Raw genomic sequence first — 17,086 nt, forward strand, 5'->3', positions numbered from 1 at the left:
TTTTTTAAATTATTTTGGTCTCTTATCTATTAAAATGTTAATTTTTGTATTTTTTTTCTTTTATATTTAAATCAATTTGATTCGTTTTAAATAGTGATAATTTTTAATTTTATAACTAATTTTAAATTAATTTTTGACTGATTTAAGACTTAAAACTTATAATATCATATTTATTTATATAAAAATTATGAAATGCAATTGATTATTAAAAGTGCTACAAATATAGTGAAATTATGTAAAAAATTATATGAAATTAGATTTTTTTAAAATTTTATTTTTACTATTTTTATAACATATTTGGTTTGAACTTCAATTGGATATAAATCTTAAATCAGTAGAAAAATATATTCAAAAAGATTAAATTGACCTAAATTTAAGAGATAAATAATCAATGTAAAAAATAAAATAAAAGACTAAGATTATAAATTTATAATTTAACCTAATTTTAACATTTTTGAAATGAAAATAGGTATTTACAGTCAAGAATAACATAAATGAAGCAAAATAAATAGAAAAAAAAAACAAAAGAAAATAATCAAGCAATCCAAAAAAGAAAAAAGTCCACAAAAATTAACCAAATCAAAAGTACAAGCATATCAGAAATAAATTATTTACTTTATTAATAAGATTTAAAATTTAAAATTTGATAATTAATTTTATAATTAAAAAACAAACTTGTAAATAATTTTTAAAAGCATATTTTATATTATTAAAAGATTTTAAATGTATGTACAAAAAAAAAAGATTTTAATGTGATTTTTCTTAAAAATCAAATTTCCTTAACCTGTCCCAATGCAGGAAGTGACTGTAGGATGTAGCCCAACTTGTAATGTTTTTGTTTTTATTTTTTTTTACGTAAGCCCAACTTATACTTATTCATATAACACATTAGGATAGATCAGTACAATTATGAATTATCTCTATAAGGGTGTACCGACATGTTATTCACAACATTGTATGAAAAGTGGATGTCTATATATATTTTAAAAACAATTTTTATATTATGATATTTGAATTTTTATTTTTAAACGTGAGTAGCTTAATATATATATATATATATATATATATATATATATATATATATATATATATATTGTAATGCATGAATTGATTATTATTTAATACTGATTTAATTTATATTATATATAAAGAGAACACTTTTTTTATATACATTTTTTAGATAGATATTTATGTATTTTATTATTATTATTATTATTATTATTATTATTATTATATATATATATATATATATATATATATATATTACCACCATATCTCTTAAAGATAAAATAGAAGAAAAAAAAAAATAGAAACAATTAATTATCCATCCTATCAATAATTCTCTTATTTTATAATCACTTTGATCTCTTTGTTTAAAATTATTTTATTTTTTTAATTATTTATTATCTCACTTGATTTACATTTTACAATCTCTATTATTTTTACTTTTTATTTTATATTATTTTTAAACAAAATACATAGAGACATTCACTGGTGTTTATAAAAATTATTGTGATACCTGAATTTTTATTTTTTAAAAATAAAATAACTACTTTTTTCGCATTAAGGTTTCTTGTTTAATATCAAATTTAATCACTTTTATTATTATATTATAATTTTATTTTCTAAAATTTACTTTTTTGTCTTAAATTTAAGTTACATATATTTTATTTACACATTTATTTGTTAGACTTGTCCAATCATTTTGTTATTAAACGATTATATTATTCACAAATGTTTAATTTTGTAAATTTCATGTTTGAGATATCTAATATTCAATATAAGAAAATTGTATTTGATATCTTATTTATTGTTTTTCTATGCCAACTAGTACAAGAAATCTTAAATTCCATTCGATTATTGTATTCAATTACGTACATAAAATAGTTTCATAATTTATAAAAGTTGTATTACATTAATTTTGGGATAAATTATTTTTGTCTTCTCAATATCCTTTTTCTGTTTTGTTATTATCTCATTGAATTATTAAAAAAAGCCTTCGTAAAATAAAAAGGACAAAAATATTAAATACAGTATTGCAAATTTATAATCATAAAAAGCTTAACTAGATATAGATTTGATTAATTTGAAAAGCTAACTCATGTACCTTAGCAAAAATTGAAACACAAGTTGATAATTTCAAAGAAAAAGTTTTATGCATATCATCTTACCTACAAGTCCAACCTACAAACTACCAGTCTTATGCAGTGTCACCATTCACCATTATTGATTTTCAGCCTTCCAGCTCTTCCATTTTCCATTACTAACATATAATTGCTTTCTCTTGGCCTCTCTTTTCAAGCCTCTTCTAGAAATTTTCTCCTTTAATTTTCCTCTTCCCATAGATCAACTAAGCTATGGCTAGGACAGGAAACAAGAGTTTACAAGCAAAACTGGTAGGTATGTCTCTCTCTCTTTTTTTGATTTGATATATTAACGATCAGCTTCATTCAAAAAGTAGAAATAGATCCTGTTTCACATGTTAGGCTCTAAATCAGAACAACATGTTACATATATTAGGACAGGAGATGCAAATAACTTGTATTAGTTATTTGAATTCAACTTATTTCTTATGTGAAATATGTGTTGGATTCTAAGTTACATATCTGATTTTGATGAATCTCTGCCTGATCAAGTAAATCGTTGGGTTATGTGTGCATTGTTCACCCTTCTCTTCTGAGGGGGCAAATTACACATAAAATCATTCGAGTAGATTAATCACATTTTGCAATGTTGTTGATTGATTAGTTCTAGTTGAATTTTTGCATAATATGTGTGCTTCTTCAATATGCAAACTTAAAGATTATGTATATATGTCTATCTCCAATTCTCCATCCATTACTTTTTCCCTATGTTTTGAGAAGTTCTATTGTGTAGTAGAAGTGAAAAAGAAGAAAAAATAGGGAGGAAAGAAAATTATAAGCAACCAAAATTTCTATATTTCCTCTTTTGGTTCAAATTTCAAAATTTTGTTCCCTCCCTCATTTTCCTATGATCAAAAGGACAAGCATTATTAGCAGAAAAAAATAATTACATCTATTATTTGTCCCCAGGTACTTCTTGGAGACATGGGAGCAGGGAAGACAAGTTTGGTTCTAAGATTTGTCAAAGGTCAATTTTCCGAGTACCAGGTTACTATTATTGTTTTTGTCCCTTAAGTCAGTATTTTAGTCCTCTGTATGATGCCTCCTCAAATCATCATAGATAAGTAGTAGGTAACCATTAATATACGTGTGCAGGAATCAACAATTGGAGCAGCATTCTTCACTCAGGTATTGTCTTTAAATGAAGCCACTGTAAAATTTGATATATGGGACACAGCAGGGCAAGAACGATACCACAGTTTGGCTCCTATGTACTATCGAGGTGCTGCTGCTGCCATAGTTGTGTATGACATTACAAGCATGGTAACTAAATATCAAGTCTCATTCTCTTCACAAGCTTCATGCGCAGTGGATGATGATTAATCAATTTGGCAGTTGAAATGTGCTATAAATATAATACAAGTGTATCCCTAATTCATGATTATTCTAGTATATTTATCCTTTAAAAGATTCACTTGTGTTTTACATAGGTATCTATTGTAGAATATTTAAATACATTTACAGTGAACATATCTGACTGATCATACTCTGGCGCAGGATTCTTTTGTAAGAGCAAAGAAGTGGGTTCGAGAAGTACAAAGGCAAGGTAAATACCTATCTTTTCAACAAACATTAGAAGCTATTGAGCTTAATATAATTTGTTTGATACTAAAATCTTGTAAACATGTGGCATGAAGTCTTCCAATGATTTTAGATTTTTGTGGTTACTAGTTCCAATCAAAACCATCATGTAAATTCAAATGAATTGCACTTGAGGACCAGAGCAATCCACTGATATCTGAACCACATTCCTGCATACTTCGAAGTAGTAAACTTAGGCTAAATTGAGTTCAATATATCATTCTGAGAAAGTTCACCACAACTTCATGATGCGGTACTAATTTGACAATTCACTTCAGCAAATGCAAGTTTGACAATGTTTTTGGTGGCTAACAAGGCTGATTTGGAGGCGGACAGAAAAGTCAGCAATGAGGTATATCAAGTGAATTGTTCTATTTGCTTATTATATTACTTTCAAGGATTCACCTTATTCAATGAGGTACTTGTTGATTATGACTCAAAATTTAATGTATTATCTCTATATTTTGTAAAGTCTTCGTTTGTATAGTTTTATAAATTTAGTTTGTCTCCATTTATCTCATAAGTTCAGATTGTACATAGTTTGTTTTTATTAATTTGATGAGTTCAGTCTATTCTGTTTTATATGACTTGGTTTCAATGTCTTGGATCCTTATATATTTTTGGGAAACCTTTCTAAGACCGACCCAGAGAGAGAAAACATAAGAGCAAAATTTTAAGTGCGAGTATGGAGATTTGAGAAGAAAATACGTATAAAAGAAAGGAAAGGAAAATCAACTAGAGATATCAAGGAATTTTTGACAAGAGCAAGAGTCTCTTCTCTATTGTTTTGATATTGCATTTTTTTTTTCTGCATTTACGATACATTTTGTTAGGTATTCTAGTTTCTACAGTAGTTTATTCTTCCATAGGGTCTGCTCTTATTTGTTTTTTTTCTTGTTTCAAAACCAACAATACCCGTCTTTCATACCACGCACTTTGTGTTGATGGTTTCAGGAGGGTGAGGAATATGCCAAAGAACATGGCTTATCTTTTCTTGAAACTTCAGCAAAAACCGCACAGAATGTGAACGAGCTCTTCTATGAAATAGGTAAAATGACATCCCTTTCACCCTTTTTAGTATTTTTGCTAAGAGGCACTTGCATCGTCTCTTCTTGGGGTCATATTTTGTTAAATTTTGCACTTAATGTGACTTTTGGTTTAGTTTATACAAAAGTTAATTTATAAAAATGATTTGTTCCTCGAAACAAAAATTGTTGCAGCAAAGAGATTGGCGAAAGCTAACCCTTTACGTCAAACTGGAATCAAGCTGCATACCAGGCCTCGAGAAACTAGAAGAGGATTCTTTTGCTGTTCTTAATGCAAAGTCAGAAATCTTTTCTTTTGGAAAGTATTGTTACATTTAAAGCCATGTCTGTTGTACTCAAATCTCAAATATAGTTCACTACCCAAGGCTCAGTGCGGGATCACCATTCTATGTATCCTTCCTTTCGTGAGTTGTGTGGATGCATCCATAATCTATGTCCATTGTTGATCTCTACGTAATTGCTCTTCCAAGAAGAACAATGACATGTTCGGTATACATTGTAAGATCTCACGCCCAAAGTTGTTCTTTCTTTTATTTGTTTATTTATGTTTATTGCTTACAACCGGTTTGTGTAAAGACATTATACCCACTTGGTAACGCTTGATGTTGGCAAAATTTTACTTTAGTTTATGATTTGGTATGGAAATTCTTAGAAAAAAGGATTGTGCCTCCCTTTCATACAGCACTTTTAGATTGATTACGTTTACGAACATAAACTCAACCTGTGACTTCAAATGATAAAACACATACTCGTAATATTCTAGGAAATGTGATTTCTAGCTATGCAAAATGATACATTGAAGTAAATAAAGAGAAAATAGTTAGAACAAAATTTCAATTTCTTGTTATCCCACAAATTATAAGAGAACTTTTTGTTTCACATATAAAATAATTAAATAATAAAAATATTCAAATTTATTTTTTATTTTGCTACTTCTCACCATTATCATTATTATTGTTATTTCTATCATCATTATTACCACTAATACCAACAATATTATTATCATTGTCAACATTCTCATTATTGTTATTGTCATCGTAATCAAGATTTAAGATAATTATTACCACATCACATTCTAAAATTAATATTAATTTTACCGTTATCGTGGTATTAAAATAATTAACATAAATTGTGGAAAATTTTATATTATTTTACTTGTATATTCATTGTCCATAAAAAAAATACACAAACTAAAAAAAAATATTGTATAAAAACATTTATCTTTATCCTTCTTGCGCTGTATCTTATAATATGTATCAAATATACTCTTTATCTCTAAACTTGATTTTACTACATCAAATTTTAATTGAAACATGCAGTTTGCACTTATTATGATTTTTAAGTTTATTTTCTATTTTTTGTATAACTAAACTAGAACATTAATTTTCATTTCTTCTAATTTTTCTCCTTTAATCCAAGCATCCCAACACACATGTACTTATTTATATGCATTTTGTCTTTTTTTTTTGGTAGATTTTTTTTTTAAAATCATTATTTTTTATTTCATTTTGTCTTTATTTTCATTCTTTTTCTTTTATTCCGTTTTCTCTTTCAACCCAACTAATTAGTATTTCTTCGTCACATAAATTCTTTTACTGTGAACATTCGTTGCAGCACTTCACATCACATGCACCCAAAATCCCAACAAAATCGAATATCTTTATTTTTTTTAATCTGAACCATAGAAAACTACTCAACACAACATAACACAATCACGGCGAAAACTGAAGCTTCTTGCCACATGGAGTTGCGGCAAAACTATGTGCTCGTCCTTTTCCAAATGGACAAAACACTAAAGACTATGCTTGCAGATTGCAGTTGCACAGCTTCTTGTTTGTGGGTTTACCCTTCACTCTTCAGTGCATTATTATGCATTGGAAACATAACTTCAGACCATCAAAGATCGAGATATATAGAAAAATTTTCATTTAATTTCTACGATAATTAACAAATTACGCGAGCAAAAATATAAAATCTTCCTACTCGGAAATGCTCCTATTTTCAATAAATAAATAAAAACAAGCAGAGTGTACAATGCCAATAAGAACAACCGTGCGCCCCTTATCTAACTAGCTACGGGAAAGCCAAGATATAAGAAAAATACTAAAGTTGAGTTGCCAATCGCCATGAGTGTTACCACTTACAACAAACAGACGCGTTATGATAACCACGCCTGCAAAAAGAAAGTACTCACAGCTTCTTCCCACATGCTAAGTTATAACTGCTACTACTTTTGTTCTTACTTTATTCACAGAACTAACCTGGTAACAAAAAATACCAAACAGAAGCTTTCACGCGTGCAATCTAACCACCCCATTGAAGAATCATTGCAATTACCATGATGGAGAAGTACACGGGGAACCGGAGGATGAAGAGAGGCCATTGTTGCTGCGAGAATCACTGCATGAAGTGCCCAAGGATCTTGCACCTCTAAGAGAAACAGAACATGCCTCTGCTGGGAGCTTCTTCATTGGAGTCAAAGGAGGGGTATATGGAGGTGAGTGAGTAACACAAGGGGTTGCTTCATCCTCCTCAGAAGAACCAACTTTTTCCAAACGCGAAGGTGAAGTGTCTGGTGTCTCAAATGGGGTGTTTGCCCCACTCCCTTGGCTCTCATCGTTTTCATATATGGGGTTGGAAATGTACATAAGGTGTTCCCCACCACTGCAAAGTTTGTTGTCATTATGACAGGGATTTTTTCCCATGGGAAGTGGGTGTTGGTGATTTGGTTTTGAGGGGGCTATGGATACGAAGGATGGTGGTGGAGAAGGGCTTGCGATTGAGTTTGATTCTCGGGGTTGTATTTGGATTTGAACAACCTGATGAAGCTCAGAATAGTGCTTCCTTGGCCCAGCTTTGTCTTCTTTGCAAGAAATTGCAGGTAGAAGGATGCTTCTGGGAGCTTGGAGGACTCCTTGGGCATAGATGCTGCGGAATGGAGGAGATTGTTGTTGGGGGTGTGAGGTTGTGTGAGAAGGTGAAGAAGCATTGGCTCTGGCTGTGGTGGGTTGGGTGGTGGTGGTAGCGGGAATAGTGTTGTTAGAGTTGCTGTTTTGGAGGTGGCGACGGCGGTGTAAGAGGGAGCAGTAGAGCTCAGCTAGCAGCACAAATATAAGGACTAGGACAACTGCAAGGGTCACCACCATTACCAAGGTTGCACCCATAATCACTTTGGATGTACCCTTCATCTCTTTGGAGTCTGAATTCTCTCTCTCTCTCTCTTTCTCTTTCTGTCGTTTCCTTTGTAGAAGCACGGTAATATATGGGGAGGTAGGAACAAGTCCTTTTTGGCGGGAAACAGTCCTTTGCCTTAGACAATAGACAGGAGGCTTAGATGCAGACGGATGCGAATCGTAAAAAGAGCAATAGTCCTAGGGAGCACAAAGGCTATTCTTCTGAACTAGTTTGGACTTTGTGTTTTGACATTCCAGATCAGAACAGTCAATTGGTTAATTTTTTACTGCCATATGCTCGCACGGTAAAACTAACAAAAGTTTTACATCTGCATTCTTCTTCCTCGATTTATTAAGCTCTTCAGATTAATATAACTGCATGCTTTACTTTTCCTGAGTTGTTCCTTAAAATTGGAAGTCACATTAAAAATGACCTTTTGTGCAACTTTAACCACATGCCACATTCTTGCATTAAAGTGTGAGAAATCACTTTATGTTCATGTGAAGTTACAGAATCGAAAAAAATAAGCAATTAAATAATAAAATTATTGGAATATAAAATAATGTATGTATAAATGTGTAAACAACATTATCTGAAAAAATAAGGGGTGAGTAAGAGGCTCTGGACCAATACCGTCTGCCTCAGCTTCTTTTCTTCCCATTACTCGACCCGAAGAAAGTAGGAACACCATGATTTTTTGCTACAAACATTTCTACAATCATAAAAGACAAAACTTGAATTAATGTTGCGTATGACCTATAGTTGCATCGATAGGATGATGACAGAATTACTATAGTCTACAAGCACGGACGGGACCATCTATGATGATTCAGTACAGCTCCGAAGTAGTCAACATTTTGCAATAATAGCACCACCGTAACAAAAGACACGAACATTGTACGAGATAAAAGCGTGATGACCATAACGAATGCAATCATGCTGATAAAAGAGGAGCAATTATTAATAATACTTATATCCTTTATCTTGCTCTTAAGGCTGCAATCCTATCTGCTAGATCATCATAGTCAGGTAACTTGGGATGCACATGCCGAGCTTCGTGTGATCTAACTGTAACAAATGTAGCAGCACGGTTAAACACTTTCTTAACTTCTGCTTCTCTGTGATGTACACGAGGAACCGAAACTGATCGTGGTGCATGAGTAGTCCCATCAGATCTATCTCCGCTTCCATTCTGCAGCAATTCTCTGGTTGAGTTAACAGTTAGATGCTCATGGTGAATTCTAGAGTTCCTTTTTAATTTTTCAGGCACAAGGATGGATGGCTTTTTGCTATAATGGATCAGTAATTTATCCATTATCCTTTCCTCTTCAGCATTTTGATACCGCTCATCATCAAACTTAGCTTGCAGACCACGTCTTGATTCATCTCGTCTCCTGCTTCTGCTCCTTGATTTTCTTTCAAGTTGATATTCTTCGTTAGAGGCATCATAGTAACCAGGTGGTCGTGATCTTGAGTGCCTTCGCCTCATAGATCTTGGTTTCCCCGAAGGGACTTCTTCAGCATCTTCTTGAATAGAGATTTCTTTTTCACGACTCTGTTTGCTCAGTCTATCATGCCTATTGCCCTGCCAATCCTGGTCAGAATTATCCAAACCTATTTGAATCCTCTCTGGCACAGAAGCAGCATCAGACTTGTCATATGCTGAATAATATGTAGAGACACCACCACTGTCAGTAAGTGAAGATATATTATTGGCTCCACGTGCGCTGTTCTGCTGCTTAGAATTAGGTTGTTTAACATATGGAGGCGGAACGGCACTACTGTAGCAGGGCTTCAGTGTAGGTGTTTCATCACCCCTTTGAAAATTTCTCTCGGGTTTATCAGTACCAGGTAGGCCAACATGATTGACAGTAAATGGCTCATTATTACTCTTGAAATGCGAACCGGCATGAATAGGAGACTTCCTAGAAGTTGCAGTGTCCTGGTTTTCTCTTAGAGGCGTAGTATTCCCCCAACTATCTTGTGGCTTGGAACCGCCTTCAAATTGTTCCACTGTTTTCTTCTGAGATGAACGTCCAATTTGTTTTAGCATACTACCCTGGTTTTCTCTTAGAAGCGTGGTATTCCCCCAACCATTATGCAGCTTGGAACTACCTTCAAATTGCTCCACCGTTTTCTGCTGAGATGGATGTCCAATCGGTTTTGGCATACTACCCTGGTTTTCTCTCGGAGGGGTGGCATTCCCCCTGCCACTAAACAGTTTGGAACCACCTTCAAATTGTTCCACTGTTTTCTGCTGAGATGGATGTTCAATTGGTTTTCGCATAGTACCCTGGTTTTCTCTCGGAGGGGAGGCATTCCCCCTACTATTAAACAGTTTGGAACCACCTTCAAATTGTTCCACTGTTTTCTGAGAAGGATGCCCAATTGGTTTTGGCATACTAACCTCTTTCCAATAACCTCTATCACTCTTCTCAACAGTAACCTCTCGCCTTCCAGGATTATCATTACCATCCCTTTTCCGAGGAATTTCCCGACTATTTAGTGGCTTGAATCCATTAGGGAGTGTGGAATTAGACTGAAGATTATGATTAAGTTTGTTTGGGACAACAGCTTCCTTGCCATTCTGAAATCTGCCTCTATCAATGGCAGGATCATGATTTTTCTCTGACAAAACATCAGTCCTTACTTCTTTTTGGGTAAAATCCTTGCCATGTGATGGTTTATCAGGGTTAGACATACAAGCATTGTGGTCCTGTACAAGTCATTTGTAACAAATAATTAAATTTTAGATACTCACAATTTGAAACAAGGAATTATGAGTATTCAATTAGACAAAGAAACTAGTCCAAAATGAAAAGAAAATGCAAAATATAGCACCTGTGCAAATGCAGAGGATCTCGACATCCTCAGTTTGAAAGCCTTGGAGTCCCAGTTTATTGAAAACTCTGATGCAATCTCCTGCATCAAGCAGACCTTATTCTCCAACGTAGTAAACTTGAAATTCAAATTTGCAGCAAACTGGTAATGAACAATTTAGTTAGTACGGGAAACCAGAAAAAAGAAGTTGTGAATTATGTTTTCTAACTCTAATATAAATGAAAAGTCACCTCTTGATTGACATAACATTCCATGGAATTCCCATATCTTTCCTGAAATATTTGTCTAAGGTCACGTAACTCTGGTAAATCAGAAAATCGTGCAGCAGCAAACATCAGAGACGATACAGCCATCCTACAATCCTCAGGGCAAGCACTGTAAAAGAAATGGAAGCAGTTGTGTCAGTTATTCAAGTTCTGAATTTAAGGAAAAGTATACAACGACTATCCAACCATAACAATTTTGGGACATTTGTGAAAGTTACAGGTGCCCAACCAATCACATTAGTCAACAGAAAAATAAATAAATATAACTCCACCAGTCCACTCCCATCTACAACATAAACTGAACGTCGTTTTATTCTGAGCAGGTCATCTCACCAAAATCATTACAAAAATTACTTTATTGCTCGGAAAAACTATAAGCGGTACGCAAACATGGAAAACTGCACACGCAAAGGCCAAAAAATGACAGTTTTTTGTACTGAACAGAGGAATTATTTTTGTCTCTCGCAACTTTTCCTTTTTTAATCTTCATTTAGGGCTTGCTTGGTTCAGCGTTCTCTTCCATGAACGCGGATCAAATTGAAGCAAAGAATATTTATTTATGCAGGTATTTTACTCGCGAATCCTTGGAAAATGTGGATCTTAAAACTCAGATCCAAACATGCATTTAATCAAACTCATTTATCTCATGCCACCGGTGAGATACGTATTTGTTTATAAACGATTTTACAATCTCATTAATATTATACAGCATTATTATAGTGTATCCATTGTTTTAAAAATTATCGAATTTCCGCTGGTATTCAAGCATCATATATGCACACTAAAGTTTGTTTTTGACAAGAGCAATTATGTTAGTCACAAATAAAAATTGGTGGATATGATTGTCTACATTTGTCATAAGTCATAGCATTGTGACTTCAAATGAAAATGAATATGAATATGAACAATTCAATATCGAAGCATAAATTCAAAACAAATTAATAATACCTCAGTTTCTGCATCGCTGGGAGATGCTTCAACACAAACTCACAGCATTGCTCGACGAAACCATAACAAGAGGACAATGTTAACTCAACCACGAGTCCTTCAGCCTGTTTAAACACATCGCAGCAAGACAAAAACTTAATTGAAATAAGTTTATCAAACAAAAAGGAATTATTCACACAGTTAAAACTTAAAAGTCTATTGCAATCCACTACTCGATGAAAATTAGCATCATCAACAGTCTAACGTAACGGAATCCAGAAAACTGCACTAAAAACACACAAAATTATAAGTAAAAAAACATAAGAGAAATGAATTACCCTTCCATAGGCATTAATATCGAGACCGTTGAGCAATAGATCAGCAATATCTTTCTTCAGAAACTTCTCTGTCGCTCTTCTCTTCCTCCGTATCACATCGATCCGACTCTTAGTCAGCTTGATCAACGATTTGCTGAAAACAGAAAAAGGAAGAAGAAAACACGATTAGTCGATTACCGTAATCAGAAGCATAAGCACACTCTCTTCCTCACTCAACAACAACGAAGGTAAAAATAAATAAAAAGCACACAGCGCTAACCATTTCGCGGTGAAGCCTTTGCCAAGTATCCCGTCCAACATGTTGGAAGATCTCGACTCGATGGTTGGACTCAGTGAGCTACTCGACTCGGAAGCTCAAAAAGCGAGATTCGCCATGGCGGAAGGAAGCCTTCGTCGGAGAGTAACACTGTTGCAGTGGGACAAGAGGAGGGAGAGGGAGAGAAAGAAAATATATAAATAAATAAATAGTAATAAATGAAAATAAGTATGAAACAAAAAATCCGGTTTAAGAAAAGGATCCTTCCAATGGCTCTTATGCTGCGACGATAATGACCTTTGGCTGTTTCATTTAAGAGGATGGTTAATGCGAACGTTAGAGGGGTATTTTCGGTAGTTAGAGGGGTATTATTCGGGTGCGGATGGGAACTGAAATTGCGATGGAAGCGAGTAGTTTGGCCACTGAATTTGGTGGCACGGGAGATGAATGGATGGTGAGGATCAAAAGTGAGGTGCTGAGCTGGATCGCATTACGATAAGGGAACTGTAGTTGGCGCTACTGGGTTGGGACAAGGTTAAGAGCCGTTGCGTCGCTCATTAGTTTTTAACGGTTTAACCTCAACCGGGAAATTCCACAACAACGTCAACGTGCTTCTCCTTTTCTCTCATTTATTTACCACCTTCTCCGTGGCTCCGTGCAATATGTATGTACTTAAATACTACTGTATAATTCAATAATGATTTTTAGAATTAGTTGAAATACTAAATTTTATATGTCTAATATAAATATTTATTTTATTATTAGCATATAGATATAGATAAATAAATAATCTTATACATATATTAGTAATAAAAAAAAAGGTATTACGTGCTTCCAAATTTTTTACTGTTCTTAAAAAATTTTTTAAAAAAATTACAAAAATGGATCACCTGTATTAATTTAGGTTCAGAATTTGATTCCTAGAGAGCTAAATTCTAACTTAAAATAATGATTTTCCAGCGTGACATGGTCACATAGCTGCCGAAATTTGATTCTCGAAAATCCAAATTTTGAGTAATCATTTGTATTTTTTATATTTTTAAAAATGTAAAATTCAAAAATAAATAAATAAATAAATAAGATTTTCCAAAATTCAACTTCCTAAGAATCGAATTTTGACAGTCATCATCACACCGAAAACTCACTATTACAGGTTAGAATTCGGCTTCTTAGAGACTGAATTCTGAATCAGCACAGTAAATAGATTTATTTTGGTAAATAAACCCAAACAAGATACATTTTTGTAAACTTTTTAAGAAATTTTAAAATAATAAAAAATTCACGTGCTTCCATAAAATAAAAATAGGTACGTAAAAATAATAGGTGGTTACTTTTGAAAAAGTGAGTGATTTATTTTAGAGACAGGTATTTTTTCTTTAAATATAAAATAGGGGTATAGATATTTTTTAAAAAATGGATACTAAATAAGTATATTCTTTTTATATATACTAGTGAGATTAGAAATTTTGTGTTTCTATATTTTATTTAATAAGAATGTTTAAAATTTATTAATATTTAATATATTAATTGGTATTATATTTAGTCTTCAAATTTAAAAGTCTTGTGTCTCAATAAATTATTTAATAAAAGTGTTTAAAAATTATTAATATTTAATTAATTAATTGGTATTACAATTGATATTTAACTTTCAAGTTTGAGTTTTGAGTTCGATAAGGATAGATATTAATAATGATAACACATTATAAATAAATTCATAATAAAAAAAAGTGTAAATTTACAATTTAATTTTACAAATTTAGTGGAATAAGATTAGTCAAAATTTTAAAAATCGAAAGAGAAATAATGAAATTGGAGAAAAAGGGAGAACAAAAAAAAAGTTAAAAGGCAATTTTTTTTATAATTTTACATTAACATTTGTGAAACATCACATCAATATATAGAAAAAAAAAATAATATATCACACTTTCTTCTTTGTATTTAATATTAGTAATTCATTTTCTTAAAATTAAGGGTAGATATTTGTTGACTAATTAAAAAAATAATTATTAATTAACTTATTGCAATTAATTTATCTTCTTAAATACATTTTTATATAATTTAATTGTTTAAATTTATATTTTTATATTACTAAACTAAATAACATTTATTTTAATGTTCCTTCAATAATGAAATTCTGACTCATATTCAGGATCACCACTATTTAAGTTATTCTATGAGCAACATAATTTGCTTACTTCTTAATAAAATTCACCATAAAATTTGGAATACCATTGAAATAATCTCTACATTTAGATAAGACAATGTAAATTTCATAATATCCATTTTGATTTTTAAAAAGTATATCTAAACTGACTTTACAGTCCACTTCAACAATGTGTGCTTAATAGCTTAATAAACATGCAATGTGTTTTCTCTCTAATAAATGCATTAAATATGTTTCCCATTATTTAATTTATTTATTTAATGATATAAACTTTCATGTCGTACGTGCTCTTCAAAAGAAAATGGAAGAACTTATAGGTTAATCGGAGTAGAAAAAACTTATTTAATTTAAGAGTTTATTTTACTAGTTTTTAGATTAATTTTGAGTTACTTCAAGTAGAGTTTTAAATAAGTATGAACATAAGTTATCTTACAGTTATTAATTTTTTAATTTTTTTAGTTTTATTAAATCATTTTGAAATCATTTTTCCATTGAATAACTAAATATGTATTTTATGTTATTTTATATTTATAAGTTAACTTATTGATCGATTTTACTAAATACTATTAATACAATCAGTTAGATCGTAAATTTAATTTTTTCCAACTTTAATTTATATTTTACAAGTTTTAACCAATTTCTATGTCAGTTTTATCAAACACACTCTGTTTAAAAACAAATACACATGGGTATAACAAAAACAAATACACATACAAAAATTATATAGCATCATTTTTAAATAATAAATAAATTATTATTTTGAGTTGTTTCTTTAAATAAAATCTCAAATTTAAGTATTGTACTAATAATATGGTTATTTTTTTTTAACTTTTTTTATCATATCATTTATTATATTTTAAAATTTTATCTTTCTTCTTTCTCTCTTTTAATTGTATAATTTATCCACATGTATGATTTTTTTTTTCTTATCCTATTTATTTGTTATTTATAATTTCTTTAAATATAATGCATGCACACACACAATGTTTTTATATAAATATTTAAATAAAATTAAAATTATATCCTAACATATTTAATAAATATATTTTATTAAAAAATATTTTATCATAATAATTAATAATTCTACATTATTTTTGAAATAAATAATGAGAAAAATATTTTTTTTTAATAAAAATTTATTGAGTGCTTAAAAGCATCTAGAAAAGCCGATATACAATTGAAATCACCTCTTAAAGCATTAACAATAAAATCTGCAACTTGATTTATCTTTGGTAAGTATCAATGATTTTCTTTACTAAATTATAACATGAATGAGTATAACAACAATCACTACTAATAAAATTTAACAATTTTCCGACAATTAGAGTGAACACTCGTTATCTGTATTTATATTATTAATTATCGATAGAATAAATTGTTTCATTTGATATTTATATTTTTTTTTACAATTTTATCTTAATTTATTTTTATAAATTATGTTTTTTTTATATAAATTTTATTCTATAATCATTTTGTATTTGCAATAATCATCTACTATTATATAACTTTTATTATTTATTATTTTTTAAAAATATTTCACGAAAACTCAAAATGTCTTTTACACGTGAACGTAATAACAATAAGTGTCAACTTTATTAAATAATACATTAACTAATGTATGTATCAATTTTTGTTAACACTGAAAAAAAGATAAAAATAAGCAAACTTAATCTTTTACTTTTTTATATAATTTTTTTTCTTGTAAGTTGGAGAAAAAATATGGAAATTTAAAAAAAAATTAGCCCCATATCTCTACTACCAAGATTTAGTATACAATCATCCATATAATTAAGACTAGCAGGAAAAAAGCACTCTGTACCTGTATTATATTAAAAAATAATAATTATTTTTATAAATAATTATAGTAATTTCAAAATAAAATAAAATAAAATAAAAAAATGAAAAATTATTTATAAGAAAAGATAGTCTTAAAAAATTATAAAAAATAAATAAAAAATAAAATAATTTATATAAAAATAGAAACTAAAAATTAATTATTAAAGTGATATTTACTTTGTATATTAGTATAGATGATAAAAGTAGAATTTGATAGTATTAATTAATTATAGCTACCGCAAAACAAAACATTAATTTAACAATAACAATTTATTTCATATTGTCTCACATCTCTTATATTTATCAAAGTGATAAAATTGGAAAGCCCTTAGGTAAAAAATTAAATAAATAAATTATTTATATTTATTATAAAAGAGATTTTTTTTTATAATTATTTTCTATCTACACTTTAATTGGACGATTGGATCAGCACTCTTTAATTATTTTAAAAAATAAAAAAAATATATTATTTTTTTACACGATTAATAACTTTTTGCCACTTTTTTAATAATT

General features: G+C 30.3%; 3 protein-coding genes across 4 annotated transcripts; 1 reads left to right on the top strand and 2 right to left on the bottom strand.

The window, feature by feature from the left end:
* Positions 1-2,239: 2,239 nt before the first annotated feature.
* LOC109803904 (ras-related protein RHN1) lies at positions 2,240-5,304 on the top strand. Of its 2 annotated transcripts, none has more exons than XM_020365576.3 (7): positions 2,240-2,396; positions 3,054-3,131; positions 3,240-3,407; positions 3,642-3,690; positions 4,004-4,077; positions 4,680-4,773; positions 4,946-5,304. In XM_020365576.3, the coding sequence occupies exons 1-7, from the start codon at positions 2,358-2,360 to the stop codon at positions 5,041-5,043; spliced, it is 600 nt and encodes a 199-aa protein (XP_020221165.1). In that variant the 5' UTR covers positions 2,240-2,357; the 3' UTR covers positions 5,044-5,304. The 2 variants fall into 2 exon arrangements, with proteins under 2 accessions (XP_020221165.1, XP_020221169.1); XM_020365580.3 differs by having other exon boundaries at positions 2,250-2,400.
* Positions 5,305-6,737: 1,433 nt separating this feature from the next.
* LOC109803460 (uncharacterized) lies at positions 6,738-8,334 on the bottom strand. The gene has a single exon (XM_020365045.2). The coding sequence runs from the start codon at positions 7,957-7,959 to the stop codon at positions 7,105-7,107; it is 855 nt and encodes a 284-aa protein (XP_020220634.1). The 5' UTR covers positions 7,960-8,334; the 3' UTR covers positions 6,738-7,104.
* A 135-nt stretch (positions 8,335-8,469) lies between these two features.
* On the bottom strand, positions 8,470-12,820 carry LOC109803459 (uncharacterized). Its single transcript, XM_020365043.3, has 6 exons — positions 12,577-12,820; positions 12,318-12,450; positions 12,001-12,104; positions 11,017-11,161; positions 10,787-10,927; positions 8,470-10,661 (listed from the first exon to the last, which is right to left on the bottom strand). The coding sequence occupies exons 1-6, from the start codon at positions 12,615-12,617 to the stop codon at positions 8,925-8,927; spliced, it is 2,301 nt and encodes a 766-aa protein (XP_020220632.1). The 5' UTR covers positions 12,618-12,820; the 3' UTR covers positions 8,470-8,924.
* Positions 12,821-17,086: the final 4,266 nt, after the last annotated feature.

Source organism: Cajanus cajan, chromosome 2 (genome assembly GCF_000230855.2).
Source record: "Cajanus cajan strain Asha chromosome 2, NIPB_CcT2T_4, whole genome shotgun sequence".
Classification (NCBI taxonomy): domain Eukaryota; kingdom Viridiplantae; phylum Streptophyta; class Magnoliopsida; order Fabales; family Fabaceae; genus Cajanus; species Cajanus cajan.